Source organism: Gadus chalcogrammus, chromosome 10, assembly GCF_026213295.1.
Source record: "Gadus chalcogrammus isolate NIFS_2021 chromosome 10, NIFS_Gcha_1.0, whole genome shotgun sequence".
In the NCBI taxonomy this organism is placed as follows: domain Eukaryota; kingdom Metazoa; phylum Chordata; class Actinopteri; order Gadiformes; family Gadidae; genus Gadus; species Gadus chalcogrammus.
Window position 1 is genome coordinate 15898086 of NC_079421.1, and position 17684 is coordinate 15915769.

General features: G+C 47.9%; 1 protein-coding gene across 1 annotated transcript in view; it reads right to left on the reverse strand.

Moving 5' to 3' along the window:
- Positions 1-1860: 1860 nt before the first annotated feature.
- Positions 1861-17684, reverse strand: part of nexmifb (neurite extension and migration factor b) — a 29964-nt gene continuing 14140 nt past the window's right edge. The window contains exons 2-3 of the mRNA XM_056601242.1: positions 11216-11346; positions 1861-6050 (exon numbers count right to left, since the gene is read on the reverse strand). Coding sequence (XP_056457217.1) covers positions 1861-6050; positions 11216-11297 — 4272 coding nt within the window. The 5' untranslated portion in view covers positions 11298-11346. The remainder of the gene's footprint in view (positions 6051-11215; positions 11347-17684) is intronic.

Here is a 17684-nt window from a genome sequence, read left to right on the forward strand (position 1 = left end):
TAATCGCATACGCTTGTTGCAATAGGGTGACATTAAAATTGCCTTTCGTTACAAACATTATGATAGTCTTGTTTTCCATCAATTTACAACTGATTATATGGATTCAGAACCCATTTTACTATGGATGTTCGGATGTGATATGAGCAAATATGACCAGACTGTAATTCATATGACTGGTTTGGGGACCTTTTGCTTCTATTGACATTATATGATTCATACATGAAAGAAATAGAGACCAAATTAACTTGTTATATAACGACTACTATATTCATTAAACAAATTTCTATCCAAAATAACAAATCAGGCAGTAAAATAACAGAAATCTCATGCGGAGTAAAAATGTAAAGACACTTCCTTTCATTAATATTACTGATTCCATTCTCACCTTTTATGCATTCACATGAAATCTGACTGCGGAGAACATTATGTCATGATTGCATTTACCGTTAATGCTTGCATTGACATATAAGTTAATAAGTCGCCTTTCATTTCAAGTGCCCCCACCCTGCAAAAACTCTGCGGTACTCCAGTCGGTCCAGCCCCATTACCCTTTTCATCTTCCATCACAGTAGCCTTCAAAATAATAATAATCTTTCTTTAACCCTTTTTAAGCTACTCAGAGCCAGGCAGATGTCAAGGTAAACTGAATTTGGCAAACAACGAGAGGGAAAGAAGAATTCAGAGTCTTTCGGTTTTGGTTTAGTGAGTGGCTTTTTACCACTGACAGCTTGGTTGGTGCCTTTCGCCAGAGGTGAGAAAAGTCCAAAATGAAGGAGCGGCAAGTCACTATCAGGATATTCTGACCCGAGCAGCCAATATTCAAATGGATAAAAAAGAGGAATAGCCAATATTCACACATATATAAGAGGTCATTTACACAGCATTGTTACTTTTGGCACATTGATTTTAAGATAATAATTCTTTTTTTCTTTTTTTTTTGCAAATATTGCATGTCCCTGTACAACAACATTGACAAAAATACTCTTTTGTAGGAGCTTTTGTGAATTGGCAAACATTAACCTGTAAATTTAGATCAACAGTAGGTCTTTAAACTCCAGAAAAAAAAGCTTGATAAAAAACAAAACAAAATGGGGAGTCATTGCAACATTGAGAGAAGAAAAAGAAGGCTCAAGACAATGTTTGATATGTCATCGATTACAAAATGGTCCCATCCTGTGGAAAATATGTCTTGGGCTCAAACAAGGCTCATTACTTGTCGTTTCCCCTCTTGAAATAAGCCAGGCAGTGTATGAAGGACGGCAACAACAGGACATCCATTTTCTGCATACAAAAACAGATGAGGAGGAGGGGTGCGTAGATGTCACTCAATGCATTTGTTTTAAATAGCTACATCTTTAGGGGAAAAGGGGGGAATAAATACATAATTCAGGGCAGCTAATTTTGCTGAGAAATACAAAAACAAAAGTTCTTCAAAAAGGCGACAGAACTGTTTTTTCAAGGCTCATTATTCTTTTTTTCAGACAAAAAATAAAACTGAAACAACTATAGGAACAACCAAAGCAGAAACAACAAAAGCAAGAAAAATGCAGCCATGGTCATTTCAAATCTCAATCAAGCTTGACACAATCACTCAATAGGTAGTTTGCAAAGTACAAGAAGTTTTTCTCATGCAGATAATAATTTCCTCTTCAGGGGTTAAAAGGTAGTGGGGGGTAATCAGGGGGAACGTAGAAGTCATGCAGCTCTGGCATAGCATCAGTGTAGGTATGCTTGGGTTGGGGAGGCTGAGCAGGTAGTGGGGGGGTTGGTGAGCAGTGGGGGGGGCTGGGGCAATGGGGGGTGGGAGTTGGGGTGGGGTGGGAGGGGGTGTTGGGTGCAACAGCAGTCAATAACAAAATATTACCTCAGTGTCTCAAAAGAGGCCATCAGAGCTATGTCCTTATTTGGGTCTCTCTCAGCTCGCTTCCCTTTCAGTGTCTCAATCCGAGGGAACTTTGCACTGGTCTTGTGGCGGTACAACTTTTTGTGTGCAGGCCCAGGGTTAATAAAGTTAGGCTTGTCAAACATATTACAGCCCAGAGCAAGTTGCGGGAATAAGGGGTGGGACGGATTGAATTTGGCCTGGTTTTTGCCTCCCTTTCCCCCAGCCTTTCTCCCTCTGCCAGCACCTGTTAGGAGGGCTCCTTTTTTCTTCAGGTCAGCCTCTGTGCCTGCCAAGATTTTCAGGGTCTTTAGGTTGAGGCTATTAGCCTCAGGGGTTATACAGGCCTCAGCCATTGGGTCCCATAATGGCTCAATGGAGGCCATCATGAATCTCTGGACTTCCGCCATGCCAGAGACAATGTTGGACAGAATGTTGGAGGGTTCCTCGAATTCTCTCTGGTCATCTCCTACCAGACTGTTGTTCTCTGACCATCCGGTGCCAGACCAGTCACCAGTGCTGCTACTGTCAGTTAGGCCTGTGCCACAACCACCAGCTTGATTCTTTGCAGCCTTACCCTCTAACATGGCCTTGATCTTTTTGGTGGAGCGAGAGTTCTGTTTGGGAGCTTTGACCTTTTCTGTCTTGGTTGCTTTAGGAGCCCGGCTCTTCTTAGGGCCTTGACCTGCAGGGGTTTGTTTGTAACTGCCTTTTTTCTTTGTCTTTGTGCTTTTCATACCATTAATCTCAGTAGTGTGTTCATCAAAATCTGTACTAACCAACACCTTTTTATCTAAACCTAAGCCTCCCTCGCTGTTAAAGTGTTGCAGTGTGAACTGGCCATCTTCAGCCGTATACGGACCGCTGTGCTCCTGCTGCTGAATAACATCACCGTTCCACTTCACCTCCCTACTGTTGTCCAGTGTAGAATCATTTCCCTCCTGATATTCCCCAGCTTTCCCCGTCATCTTTATCTCACGCCACACCACCTGGGGTGACAGATTAGGGGTCTCGGGAGGGGAGAGCTCTGACAGTGACGAGTGTCTAAACTTGTCAGGGGTGAAGTTGGAGATATCTAGTAGGTCTGAAGACTCCCTGAGAGGGGTGAGGGCGTCCAAACTCTGCTGAATCACCACTTTCGGACTGCAGTGAGCTAAGAAGTTGTCTCGGCCCTCTTCCTCACCCTCACGCTCGCAGGACTTGAGGCTCAGGGAGCTGTAATTGCTGGATGAGGCTGACAGAGAGCCCACTGAGTCATAGCTGATGAGCCTGCCATTGTCTGTGCACAGCGATCCTCTCTGATATTGCACCTGGCCATCCAGAGCAGCAGACTGACATACTTGCATATCTGCCCCGGGCTGCAGTCCAGCCTGGGCTAGGTAGCTCTTTTGGTAAAGCAGCCTGTCAGCCTCAGAACTCAGTTGGTTATAGTTGGATACGGGCAAGCTGTCATTCAAGGGTAATGTAGCAGGGCAGTTGTTGGGTAAAATGGGAGTTTCGTTGGTGTCAGGCCCGAAGCTCTGGCCGTGGCTGGGGCAAAGCTGAGGATGCCACATCTGGGAAAAGTTCGGGCAGTTTTGGGGTGACTGTTGGAGCTCCGACTCCGAGGGAGGAGAGAGGACACAGCTCTGAGCGAGCTGCATTGAAGTAAACTGTTTCTCCTCTAGGGACGTACCCAGAGGATACTGCTGCCTGGAGGTTTGCTGGGGGAAATAAGAGATGGCCGCTCCACCGGACGAGTCTGTGCCGTCTAACAGGGTCTGCAGGTAGCCCCCGGGGATGACAGACACCCCGTCCTCCACCTCCTCTGATGATCTCGCTTTGTCGGGGGAGCAAGTTGAGGAAACAAAAGGAAATTTCTCCTCAGGTGTGTTATTAGTGGCAGAGGTGTCAGAGAAATGGGTGCTGACTGTGTTTGAGCTTGTCTCGCCTAACCCTGCGGTAGGGCCCTCAATCTGTGCCACAGTGGCAAATGCATCCATTACATTTGTCACACTCCTCCCCTCCTCTCCCTCAGCTGCTTTCATTTTCATGCTCCTCAGTCGGGCTTCACTTTTAAATTTCCTTATCCTGCCTGTTGCATTTCCTCCCAGTCTCGCCTCCCTCTCTTCCCTCTCCTGGGAGCGACTCTTGGCTGTGACTGCCTGTGCAATGGCGTTAGAGTCTAATGTGAGTGGGAAGGTGGGGGCTTCAATTACTCCTGCTAGGTCCATGGGGGTGGTCTCCTCTTTAGTGACACCTTGATCAGAGGGACAGGAGCCCGGTGTTGTTGCTGATTGCTCCACTGTGTGAATCCTCTGAACCTTAAGCCTATTTGCAATCTTATATTTCCTTTTGGGGTGACTGGAATTGAATGGGCGATGATGGCGTCCATTTAGATGGAAACTGCGTTGCCGTTTATCTCTGGCAGCCAGCTTAAGCTGCTCCTCTCTTTTCCTTTGCCTCTCTTGCCAGAAATTCTTTAGAGGAGCCAATGTTTCATACTTGCTCACTGAGTCTGCATTTAAGCTCACACTATCTTCCACAGGATCCATTCTTCCCAATTTCACTGACATGTGTTTCTCTCCTTTAAACCGGTTGATGATAATATACTTGATGACTACGGGGGGCTCTTTACGGCAGGATTTCCGGCGTTTCTTGGGACACCAGTCTACGTCCTCCTCTTCCTTTTGACCTGATGGTGCCTTTTCTTTCTTCTCTGTGTTTTTCTCACTCTCAATTGAGTCAACATCATATAGGTAGTCATCACTGTATCGGACCTTCCTTTTGGAGCGCAAGCCATAGTTGAGAGGATTGGAGGGGCTTAAAAACCGTCTGGAGTGGCCTTTCTTTAGTTTGCCTTCCTGCAGGGTGTCTGAAGAAGAGCCAGTGCAGGAACTGTCATCGCTATACTCGCCCGACTCCTCGGTGGAGTTGAAGTCCAGTAGGTAGTTTACTTTAGGGGTGGACATGGGTGAGGCTTGGGAGCCATCGAGGGGACTTCCACTACTGCAGTCCCCGGCTTTCTCCACCTGCTCGGCCACGAGTATGAGGTCTTCCGATTTTGGCGGGTGCTTCTCTGCACCCCTTTTTGGCACCGCCACTCCCTCTTCCTTTTTGCCACAATTGGCCAGGACACTGGGGAAGAAGTTGAACTGGGTCTCCTCCTGGAGAACATTTGTTTTCTCCCTCATGTTGTCCTGGAATGACTCGTAGCGAATCTTTAGGGAACAAACATCGCTGCTTAAAGTGGAGTCATCGTCCTCATCATCAAATAGGTTATCGACATCCTCCTCTGAGAAGAGGTTTACTGACAGTTCATTCTTGGAGCACAGGTCAAGGAGCTCCATCTTGCTCTCACTGATGAAAGACTCAAAATAGCCCCAATCCTGACCGGCATTAGCTAACAGAACCTCCTCTCCATTCACCTTGTCCAGTAACAACCCCTCATATAGATTCTTTGTGGTTGCATCATCTTCTGGGTCATCACAGTCTGTTATTTTGTCCCCGTCCCCTCTCTTGCCCTCGCCAGGGGCTTTGGGCAGGGGGAAGTTGAGGAGCTGATCAGAAAGGAGCTGTTCTCCATAGTGGCTACCTGCTTCCCCAGCATGGCTCAGGCACTGGATGCTTATGTTGTTGATGTCCGAGAAGTCCTCTCGACCCACATCGCCTATCCTCACACTTAAGCCAGGCTCGGGGTCGGGGTTGGTGGTAGGGTCATGGGGGGTTTCATGGATGGAGTTATGGTCTGTGGTCTCAATGAAACAGCCAAGGCAGGTTCGGCTAGGCTGTAGAAGACACTCGTCTGTCAGGACCGAGACAGTGCCAGGCTCCATCATTGTGGATGACAGGGGCAGGGAAACAGGCAGTGGTAGGGTGGCCTTGTGGGGATCTTCCGTTGGGACCCAGGAACTTATGGCTGGGCTAGGAAGCGAGGAGGGAATCGGGGTGCCGTGCACGTGAGGGGCTATAGGTTGAACCTCATGGGCTAGAGGGCAGGGGACCAAAGTCAGGCTCAGAGAGGATTCAGTGTCAAGGGGCAGGGGGAGGATGGGGGATGCAGGTGTGGACCTCTGGTGGGTGGGGTAGACCCTCTGCGATGTCCCTGCGGCGGGGGCTGGAGAGGAGGGGGGATGAGCAGCATCAACGAGTCCACCGAGCCTCAGTTCTCCACTCTGATCACATAGTCCTGCAGGATCAACAAGAACAGGGTTTCAGTTTGAATGCTCTCAATAAACATCATAGTACTTTATGAACTTAAGTCAATTTTTCCCTTTTGAGTGGACAACCAAAGTTGCTCACTTCATGCCTTAAACAATGAAAGTGCATCGCTCATTATGTTATGGTTTCTTGACATGTTTTTTTCTAATGATGAGAAAAACATTGTAGTAACGTTCATAGAACCACATTATTGAATAAAGTTCTGATTTATCATCGATATTCAGACTTAAATGTATTCAGATTCACAAATGAACATATTGAGTGTAATGCACAAATCACATAAGCTGGTTATAATGAACGGTGACATAATATTTACGAAAGGAGACCCTGAACACATGGACAAAACTGTGTTGCACTCATATTTAAAGCAGTAATTTTAGCTCATTAGTCAACGCTTTTATTTAAATATGATTTGATTTCAGAAACTTGATGGATTTACTGTAAAATCTAAATACAAAGTATTTAGAAAATATATTTACCAAGAATGTCCACAACAATAGCTTAGTTAACGACTCCATTGAATGTCAGGTTAATGTCCTACAGGTTTGGCATGGTACAATGTCCTAATCAGCTAAAGAGATCCAGTAGATGAGCGACTATTGCAAGCCACAGAAGCTTGCTTGCAGCAGCAGCAGCAGCAGCAACAGAACCATCCGGCAAATAGCTTTGTTTGCTGTGCATAATTAGATGACAGCAGCGGAGGCAGGTACATACACATGGGACACGACAGGCCCATATGTTGGAGACTGTATAACCCATATCATCTATACCCTGCCTCTCCTAACACTCTCAGGCACACGGCTCATGCATTTATCTTACAGGGCTGGCAAGTGCGAAAAAAATTCAATAAAGTGGGTTATTCGTCACCACAATTAATGCATTATCATAGGTTAACGACAACAACGTTCACCCATTTTAGAGTGGATGTGATCACTCACCGGAGTGCTTGAGGGGGTTAACTACTTTGACATATACTACATTCAACATGGCCGCACCACTAAAAGTAAGCAAAGCTTGGAACACGGCTACAATTTGAGAGTGATTTAACAAGGTAATGACATTTCTGAGAGCCGGTCCCAGTAGGTCTCAATCCTGAAGACACACACCGGAGCGAAGCCGTATGCCGACTAAGATCTCACAATAGCACTCCTATCATCCTTAATGAAGGAAACCTCTGGAGAAATAAGCATCTCCCTTTTTTTTCCTCCACAGAGAACTGTAATGGCAGCAACTGCTGGGCGGCTGCAGAATGACGCAGGAAGGGCTTTGTGACTGGTTACCTTTGAGGCTTTCTGCCACTAGGACCACGCAGCCAAACGCCACAGTATTGACACATGTTCTCTCAGGCGAGAGTCAGGAAGGACATCTTTTGTCTTTGCTCTATTCAACAAACATGGTTTCAATCCGCGTCACTTTAACACGACGAGCAGAAAATTAAACTGTGGGTAGAGGTGGCTAACCCTGACGGAATATTTAACAAAAAGGATGCATTTCCCCTTTTGTGTGATTGAGGAGAAACAGACATATTGGAGGTAAAAATAATCATGGTATTAGTTTTCCTTGTGCAAGTATATTGTGTAAGACTGGGCATCAAATCTAATAATCGTCTCCTTTGCAGCCTCAGCATCTGTTCCAGACAGCAGCAAGGCTACAGCTTGACTGAAATAATAAAGAAAAGAAAACTAAAGCAATGATCTTTCTATTTTTTCTCAGATGCTTGCCAAGTCGGGACCAAGGTTTGCCCAAACATTCAGAACCACCTTGAAACTCTGCACTCAAATTGAACAATGCGTTACCTTAGGGTTTTTAATGGCCGAACAATCGAACCCTATCCTGTTGGTGTGTGTGTGTCCTCGCATCGGCTGTTTTTGTATCTGGTGTCTCTGTGAACAGTATTTTGTTTGTGTGCGTTTGAGAACGCATACATGTGTGTGTGTGTGTGTGTTTGTATGTGTGTCTGTGTGTGTGTGTGTGTGTGTGTGTGTGTGTGTGTGTGTGTGTGTGTGTGTGTGTGTGTGTGTGTGTGTGTGTGTGTGTGTGTGTGTGTGTGTGTGTGTGTGTGCAAATGTAAGTGTGTGTGTGTGTGTGTGTGTGTGTGTGTGTGTGTGTGTGTGTGTGTGTGTGTGTGTGTGTGTGTGTGTGTGTGTGTGTGTGTGTGTGTGTGTGTGTGTGCGTGTGTGTGTGTGTGTGTGTTTAAGTGAGAGAATGATAGAGTGTGAGTATGTTTGGGGGGTATAGTGTTATCGAGAGGCCATCTGTCACCAGCTGGACCATTAGCTCTTCAGCTGTTCTCTATGTGCCTCAGATCCGTCAGTCAGACAGGTACACACATACACTAACACAGACACAGACACACACACACACACACACACACACACACACACACACACACACACACACACACACACACACACACACACACACACACACACACACACACACACACACACACACACACACACACACAAAAAGGATCTCACAGCATAGCCGATACGACAAATTGGCATAACGGGTCAAAAGGGGATAAGAGGGACCGACATTTATAGATAAGCCTCGGCAAGATACATTTAACCTCGCAGGAAACACTGCCGTACGATACCCATACTGCTTCCTGCCACCCCGACCCTTGTCTCCCATTAAACGACACGCTACACACGGTTTAAGGACAATCTCATCTCCAGACGCACCTCTCATTTTGCAATTGCAACCATAAGGAGAGAGAGATGCTGTGGAAACACGAGTTGGATCCGACACATCCGAGGATCCCTGGCACAGACCTCCGGGGCTGAGCATATGGTGGGACTCTAGCTGCTGGCAGGTGGCGGTGATCACCCATAACCCCAGGCCTGCCTAGCCCAGCCATGCTAGACACAGTCTGACCAATGTCAAACTAGACCCTGCTGAACCAGGCCACCCCAGCCCGGTTAAGACGCCGAGGCGGCTCTGTTGGACTGAGCGCGGTGTGACGGGAACCCACTCCCACCTGAGGTAAGGGCATCAGTTCTCTCAGCAAGCCAACGCCCAAGGATGTGAACACAAACACACACACACACACACACACACACACACACACACACACACACACACACACACACACACACACACACACACACACACACACACACACACACACACACACACACACACACAAACATATGGAGCGAGGCAAGCTGGCAACTGTAGCCCATCTAATGGTTTGTCAGATCCCCCCTACCCACACACACACACAAACACACACTTGCATGCATACTCACATAACCATAAAAATGTGTGTGCGCGCACGCTCACGCACACACACATGCACACACACACACACACACACACACACACACACACACACACACACACACACACACACACACACACACACACACACACACACACACACACACACACACACACACACACACACACACACACAGAAACAGACAGAAACACCAGTTCTCCCGCATGCATGCTCACACATTCACACACAGACATGTGTTAGCAACACACAGACAGAGTCTTGTTCACATGCCCAAGCTCAAACTTTTTCATGTTTATTTACACCTGACCACAATAATGAAATAATATATTTAAAAACGATCATTAGGGTTTTCATGTGAATTGAGGATTATGTATAACCTGCCATTCATTTAATGCAACATGTCATATGCAACATATTGCTCATGTCATTCCCTATTTACAAAAAGCTCCAACATATCAAACGATTTAATGAATCTGATTCATTTCTTTCGGACACCCCTTATATTTTTCCTCAGCCCATGTTCGCCAATACTCTCTTGTTTTTCTCTCGCCATCCGCTTGACTTCTGAGAAACCTGCTCCTTAGCAATTCTACACATCTAATTTACCCGGGTTGCTGTTAGTCTAGCCTCGTGCTGCCTTCTCCTCCACCTTCCCTCTCTGACAAAGGATGAGTGGAGCGTGAGGAGGATGAGTGGGGTGGGTCGGAGGTAGATGTTAAGACCGTACTGCTAGTTCACATTAAGTGGTGAGTAACCGTGCTATGATTCATAGTTGCCCACCATTGAGAGTCGGCCTATTGCTGTTCAACCAAGCCCATTTCAACCTCTATTCTCACTTGTTTTTATTCCTCCCATCTTTGTGTTCATCTCTGTCTCCCTCCTCCCTCCCCAGCACCACCCCCCCCCCCCCCCCCCCTCCTTCACGCTGGTCAAGGCACAGGGTAATGCTAAAGATAATCTGTATGATTCTACCAGCAAGGAGGGGGTGGATGTGGAGGTGGAAGGTGGGGGTGGTCTGTTCCCCATAAGAGAAGCAGGGCTGGACTAGGGAGATAAACCCGAGCTATGGAAAAACTGGCCCGTGGGCAGGGATGGAAGGTCTGGGACCTGGGAAGGAAGGTAGAGACAACAGGGGGCGCTAGGGAGTGGCTGACTCCAGGCTTAGCAGAGAGGCATCACAGGGATTTTCAGCCAGTGGAGAGGCTATAACCGGATCGGCTGCCACAGTGTCTAATCCACTGATACACACCGCAGCAGAGCGTTACCCGGGTTCCCAATCGAGGCTGATCCACACTGGCCCTCTGTGTGACAGCGAGCTGTGTCCTTGCGATCTGTACCCTGGTCATGTGCGCAATTATTTGGGCTGTGCTTTTGTTTCCTCAAAAAATGAAGTGTTTTGGGCGTGGTGGAGAGGAGACACCGGTCACTCTGCCTTTTGTTAAATGTGTGAAGTCGACGAAACATACGCCATAAGTTTGGCGACAATTGAGGAGAGGATTAGCATTTGTCAAAGAAAAACCTTTTCACTGTCAAACACTTTCAACACAAAAAAAAGACACCCTCCACCCCTATCTTCTAAAAAGAGCTTAAGAAAAATATGCCCAGAAATCAAATTCCACAGTACTTAGCATTAATGATTGTCTTTTCCAATGTCCCTCTGCTTTGTCAATTCAGTTTTATTAGGCTTTCATTTATTCGGATTACAGTATTAATAATTCTTTAAATTTAGTTTTCTTTGCCTTTTCCAACAAAGAGGCTGAATGGATTATTTTTCAATAAGATATAAGAAAATTATTTCTGAGCAAAGAAGGAAGGCTTCATTGCGAAATCGAATGTAAAAGTAGCAACAAGAAAAAGCTGAGAATGTGAGGATAAAATCTTCTCACCTGTGTTCTCCACTAGATCGACATCCTCTGGTTGTGTTGTCTTCACGTTAAATGTGAGACCGCTGACTGTTAGTACATCCATCAAAACGGCTTAACATTCTACCGCCTATGCAGCATTTCGGCAGACCCACCTGTAGAAAGAGGCAGGGGAAGAAAGGAAGAAAGAGAGGTATAGACAGAAGACAAAGGAAGAAACGAGAGTTGGATAAATGGGAGTAAAAGCGAGAACCTGCCATGTCTGTTTGGGTGATGAGCGCCTTGTGTGTAGTGAAGAATGAACACAAAAATGCGAAATAGATAAAAGGTCAGTCAAATGAAAATAATAATTGAGGGAGACGAGGGATAGATACAAATATATGCCACATAACAGTCCTATGAAAAAGCTCAGAAAATCGTATATAGATGTCGGAAGGGGCTCGCGGGGAGGCAAACAATCTCTCATTTCTGCTCTAATTGTAAGACAGATTCTTGTCTTAGATTAATTTCAACACTGCCAACCAATAAAGTACACAAAGATTCCCTGCAGAGATCGCTATGGCAACTGTATGCCACACTATCCTATTTTAAGCTTCATTTAACATTTATAGCAGAGTTGTTAACCTATGAGAACCTTACATAGGAGGCTGCGAGCATATTTGTTTATTGTAATTAGCTGCACTCCCCCGTTCTAACTAGGAGAAGCATGGAAACCCCACCCGGCCAGCAGTAACCCAATAGACTGTCAGAGGATAAAACATGTTGCTGTACTTAGCAAAGGGAGAGAAAAGGTGAGGGAGGGGCGATGCAGCGAGAACGTAGGGTGAGCTTGTAGGTGTAGACAGGTACAAAAAAATGAAAAAAGAAAGACATCTCATTAATCAAAAAAGTGTTGCGTAGAAACAAAGGAAAGAGGATTCGTGAAACATTTTGTAAACGATTCATGGTGGGTGTGGCCTGTTGAGCCTGCTTTTCTTTCCCCCCCCCCCCTCGCACGCCCATCAGCATGTCTACCTGCTCTGTCCACCCGGTGTTTGATCTGTTCCTGTCTATCTGCAGTCGGTGCCCGGCCGGCGGTCGGGGGATGACAAATGATCCAGGAGAGGGGCTGTCATAAAACAGAGGCGTCTCTCTCTCCTCGGCACGCCGAAAACTCATCGCCAGGAGCGACCGGACCAACCGAGAACAACACGACGGAGAGGCAGCCAGCTTTGGACCGCAGACAAAACAAGAACCATCTACCTTATCCCTTTCCCAGTCCCCCCCCCCCCCCCCCCCCCCCTAACCTCCCCCCCCCCTCTCCAGCCGGCCCCTTCCCCATGTCCTCGCCTCCAGGTTTCATTAGCCCGCCGTCAGCCCGCGTGTTGGCAGGGAGAACCCCTGGTTCGCTGTGCGCCGCTAACGCCGGAGTCGCCCGATAATTGCCTCCTAAACCAATTGCGTCTGCCGCTCGTGTGCTGCTGTCCCCCCCCAAGCGTTGTGGTCCAACTAGCCACCAGACACAACGCTACCACACCCATAGAGCCTTGAACCCCCACCCCCCCCCCCCCCCCCACCACCCCCCAGGACTATGGCTGACGTCCGGGTCACAGTTCACGGCTCCTTCGACGCCACGGCCCCTCTGTAAATAGATGCCGGCGAATATATTTATGCATCAATGTATACGTCGTTACCCTTCACCCCATTCTGCTTTATATATGTATGTGGCAAATCAAACACATTTGATATTCCTTCCAACAACTACCACAGGCTCTTTGAGGCTGGGGGCTCGAGGTAGTGGCCGGCTATCTATAAGAGCGGCAAAGTAATGAGCAGTGCGCCAGAGGCAGTCACCCAGCGACGGGTTCACTCACACCACCCAGCAGGCTGCTTTTCGAGGCCCTGCCTCAACACGAAGATGTGCAGCAGGGGCAGTGTGTTTGTGTGCATGAGTATGTTCGTGAGTATATGAATGTGTGTATGTACGTGTGTGCGCATGTGTTAGTGTGTGTGTGTGTGAGCACATCAGTGTGTGTGCGCTTGTGTGTGTACACGTGAGTGTGTGTGTGTGTGTGCTTGTGTGTCTGAGTGTGCGCGTGTGTGCATGTGCATGTGTGTTTGTGCTTGCCTGTGTGTGTGTGTGTGTGTGTGTGTGTGTGTGTGTGTGTGTGTGTGTGTGTGTGTGTGTGTGTGTGTGTGTGTGTGTGTGTGTGTGTGCATGTGTGTCTGTGTGTGCATGTGTGTGCTAGTGTGCGTGTGTGTGTGTGTGTGCGCGTGTGAGTGTTTCTGCGTGTGTGTTTGTGTGTGCGTGTGTGGGTGGGTGTATACGTGTTAGACAAGGCCCCAAGGCTGACGAACCACAGCATCAGCGTCCGCTGGCAGGAGCTGCACATACAAACACAGGGAGGTGGGGGGGGCAGGGGGAGAGAGAGAGAGAGGGAGAGAGAGAGAGAGAGAGAGAGAGAGAGAGAGCCAAAGCCAAACGTTCCACAGGCTCCCTATAACACGACCCCCCCATTCCCCCCATCTCACCCTCCTTTCGATGCCTCAAATGTGTTTATTTTCACATTATTCATGATTTTCCCCGTACATGCTCTCTCGCCCTCTCTCTCTCTCTCTCTCTCTCTCTCTCTCTCTCACTCCCTCCTCCCGCTCCCTCTCACTCATTCTCCATGTCTCTCTCCCTTTCCCTCTCTCTCTCTCTCTCTCTCTCTCTCTCTCTCTCTCTCTCTCTCTCTCTCTCTCTCTCTCTCTCTCTCTCTCTCTCTCTCTCTCTCTCTCTCTCTCTCTCTCTCTCTCCCTCTCTCTCTCTCTCTTTCTTTTTCTTATTTCCTCTTCCCTCTCCTCCGACCCCCAGCCCCACGCTCTGTCAGAATCCAACGAGGGGGGGGGGCCATTTCAATAATGAAGACGGACTAACTGCAATAGCCAGTGCACATAAATCGGAGCTACAGCCAACAAGCATGTCCAATTTGCCGAGCGGTTAGGCCCGGCCGTCTGCACTGGGTAGTGCGGCTTTAAGGGGAAGGAGACGCTGCCGCCAGCGAGGTCCGTGGGCAGACCCCCGGTTCATCCATCCACAACATTGATACTCCTGCACCGCACATTAGCCCGGGAACACAATGGCCAGCCGTGCACTGCGCTCACGCGGCGTTCAGCAGGTGTAGGGGGAAACGGTTGGTCCTTCTGACCCCTTCCATTGTTTTCTGGCAGACCGGCCCACTGTTCTGTTCCTGGCAGGAAACAGAACTGGCGACAAAAGGAGAGCTGGGCGAAAGCACAGAATGATTAGGTTCTTATGTAGCCCTTTTTTTTTTTAATCTCCCTCTTATTTTTTTAAATCCTCTGTGACCTCCTTGGCGGGGCTGACGTGAACGCGTCTACCGCTGAATAACAAGATAAGAACATGTTTACGCCGCTTCTGTATGGCACTTATCAGCCCGCCTCATCTAATTCCTGCAAGTCTCTTCTGCAGAGCCGCCGCAGTCTACCCACGAACCCCGACGCGAAAACCGGCAGGAAAAGGAAAAGCAAAAGCGCGGCAAAAGCTTGTTCGCCTGTGGCGACGTTCTGACGGTGTTGATGGTGGCGATGGTGTTGTGGACGCGGGGCGGAGGAAACACACCCAGCTCCGTGCGCTGGCAGGGTATGTACATACAAAGTGCTCCATTGTGGGAACAGCAGGATGGAGGCAGGGGACAGGGGATAGATCTCCACGGAAGGCTACTCTCCAACAGAGTAGGGCCCATCAGGGGGTGGGGTCGTGGGTGCACTGATCCCCTCACACCGAGCTGGAAAGGCAGCAAAGGGCTCCTTAACAGAGCAGGTGTATGGTTCCAGAAGCACTTCCCCTGGCTGCAGCAGGCAGCTCCCTTCAGGGCTAAACCCACTTCTTTTGCACATGTCCTGGCGTCACACGATTCACCCCTTACTATTACCTCTGGGTAATATACACCAGATGGTGATACCGTGTGGGAAGCAAATGAATCAGGGTCGGCTATTTAAAATCCCTTTGGTGGCGTGGATGTTTTTTCTACAGTCTTGGCACACATGCACCCGACAACCTAAAGAAATGGAATATACACTTAACACTTGGACGCATGACTTGAACAAAAAAACACACTGAGTGCACACACACACGAAGTGAGAGAGACGGAGAGCTATAGAAGGCTAGAGAGAGAGAGGGCTAGAGAGAGAGAGAGAGAGAAAGAGAGAGAGAGAGAGGGCTAGAGAGAGAGAGAGAGAGAGAGAAAGAGAGAGAGAGAGAGAGAGAGAGAGGGGAGGGGGGGAGAGAGAGTACAAGTCTTTCATTTTGAAAGGTGGCATTCAACCTCTCGCCTTTCATAAACTTTGGATGAATTCCTGCTTCCCCACCCCTTACTCAACTCTTCTGTCTTGTCTTGCGACTCTCTGGGGGCTGGCATGTGTTAGGCCACGTGCTAGGTAAGCCTGAGGGATATACGTTTTGGATGGGAAGTAAATGTATAAATCATGTGAATATCGTAACGCAATATTTACAGAATGACAATACAGATTGTATCGGCACCAAACATTGTAATATTGCATCATATGTGTGTGTGTGTGTGTGTGTGTGTGTGTGTGTGTGTGTGTGTGTGTGTGTGTGTGTGTGTGTGTGTGTGTGTGTGTGTGTGTGTGTGTGTGTGTGTGTGTGTGTGTGTGTGTGTGTGTTTATGTGCGCGTGTGTCTGTATGTTTATTCTGCACCTAAAATGCTGCGGACGAACAAAAGCCTCTTCTTTCTCTCATTTTCTCTCAGCATTCCTCTCTCCGTGCATCTCTGTCTCTGCTGCTATCTATCGCACAAACGTCCCCATTGTTCAGTCGAAGGTTAGCACAGCATTGAAAAAGCTATCCTCTGCTCAGCTGAGAGCTCAAAGGACTTGGCTCCCACCTTGTTTCAGTGTTTAGTTTCAGCTACCAACTCCGCCTTCCAAAGCTAACATTCAGGCCGCTGTTGTGGTAACGGCACGCTACTTGGTATCTGCAATGAAGGTTGACAAGTGGGCACGTGAAATCTCCCTATATATGAACCGAGAGAGAGAGAGAGAGAGAGAGAGAGAGAGAGAGAGAGAGAGAGAGAGAGAGAGAGAGAGAGAGAGAGAGAGAGAGAGAGAGAGAGAAAACCCTTATCCTTTTTTATATTATTTAGACAGTGCCCACTCCTGTTAGCCTTCTCTGATAGCTTGTTTGATGCTGGTTTTTGATCCCAAAAATCCCTCTCACCCCCCCCCCCCCCCCCCCTCCCCCCCTCCCCCCGACATGGCAAGATAGGTGATGGTGAAGATACGCTGCCACTGCTCCAAATAAACATTGGCAATCACCGGGCAGAGGAGATGCCCAGGATACCCATGCAGCTGATAGACTGAGATACAGTACCATTCAGGATTACAGAGTGGGATCCTTATCGCTGGCCAGCAGCTCAACATTTTGCTGCGCAGCATTGCGAAGGACACGTATCTGCAGCAACTGTTCAGTCTGGGGAGGGGATGGATGGGGGGAGAGCTTTATGTTTTCACTAATAGATGCTGGGGGAGACAATCGCATTGCTGGAAGCCATTGAGTGAAATGGATTAGTTACCACAGTTACTTTTTCACACTAATGCTACAAGGAGAGATACATTGGGTAAAGTGCGTTGAAGAGAAGCAGAAGTTTCAAAGTGTAAGATCAGGATTAGGATGAAGGATGATGTATTCTAACGAGTTAATGAGTCAACGACACCACGGGCCCAGCTGTGAACATCTGCACCAGAGTAGATGACATCTGCAGCTTTCCGAGTTTGAGAAAGCTTGTTCAAAAGCATATTAAAATATGTTACAATACCATTGTAATAATGCCGCGTGTGTGCACAGTAATATCGTATGAGACTGTCAAATCTCTCTTTCATTAAAATCACTATCCATATGGCTCCTATCCAAAAAAACACAGCCATAAAAATGACAACAAACACATTGCAGCTGTACTACCGACCACCTCCTGTCGCGTCGAATCATCGCACGCCCAATCACAACACAGTGTGGACGCCCAGGACGCCGTCTTTAGTTTGCCAGCGTGTCTGCGAGGCAGAGGAGCCGCCGTGCGCCTCTCTGTCCTCTCTCCATGTATACCCCGAGGCGGCCGCTGAAGGACAGAGAGGAGGGATGGAGGCCTACGCCAACGCAGGCAATAGGTGAGGTGTTAAAAGTTGATTAGACTGTAAAAGGTCACCGAGGCCGGCCTCATCAGCTCTCCCAGTGGAGTGCAGGAGGGAGCTGTGCGATGCAGCATTGCTGCTAATGAGACGCACTCGGCTGTCCGCACGATAGCATACGGATACAGTTTGCCTATCTTCTGCTGCAGTGTACTTTTACGTTGCGTTGAGATGGCGATGGTTGTTATGGACAAAAATACACCAATTTCCAGGTGTTAGACATTGTATCTTGGCAATGGAGCGTGAATAATCTATTGCGGTCGGGAAGATTAGAGATGCACCATTCGCTCATTCGACGGTCGATGA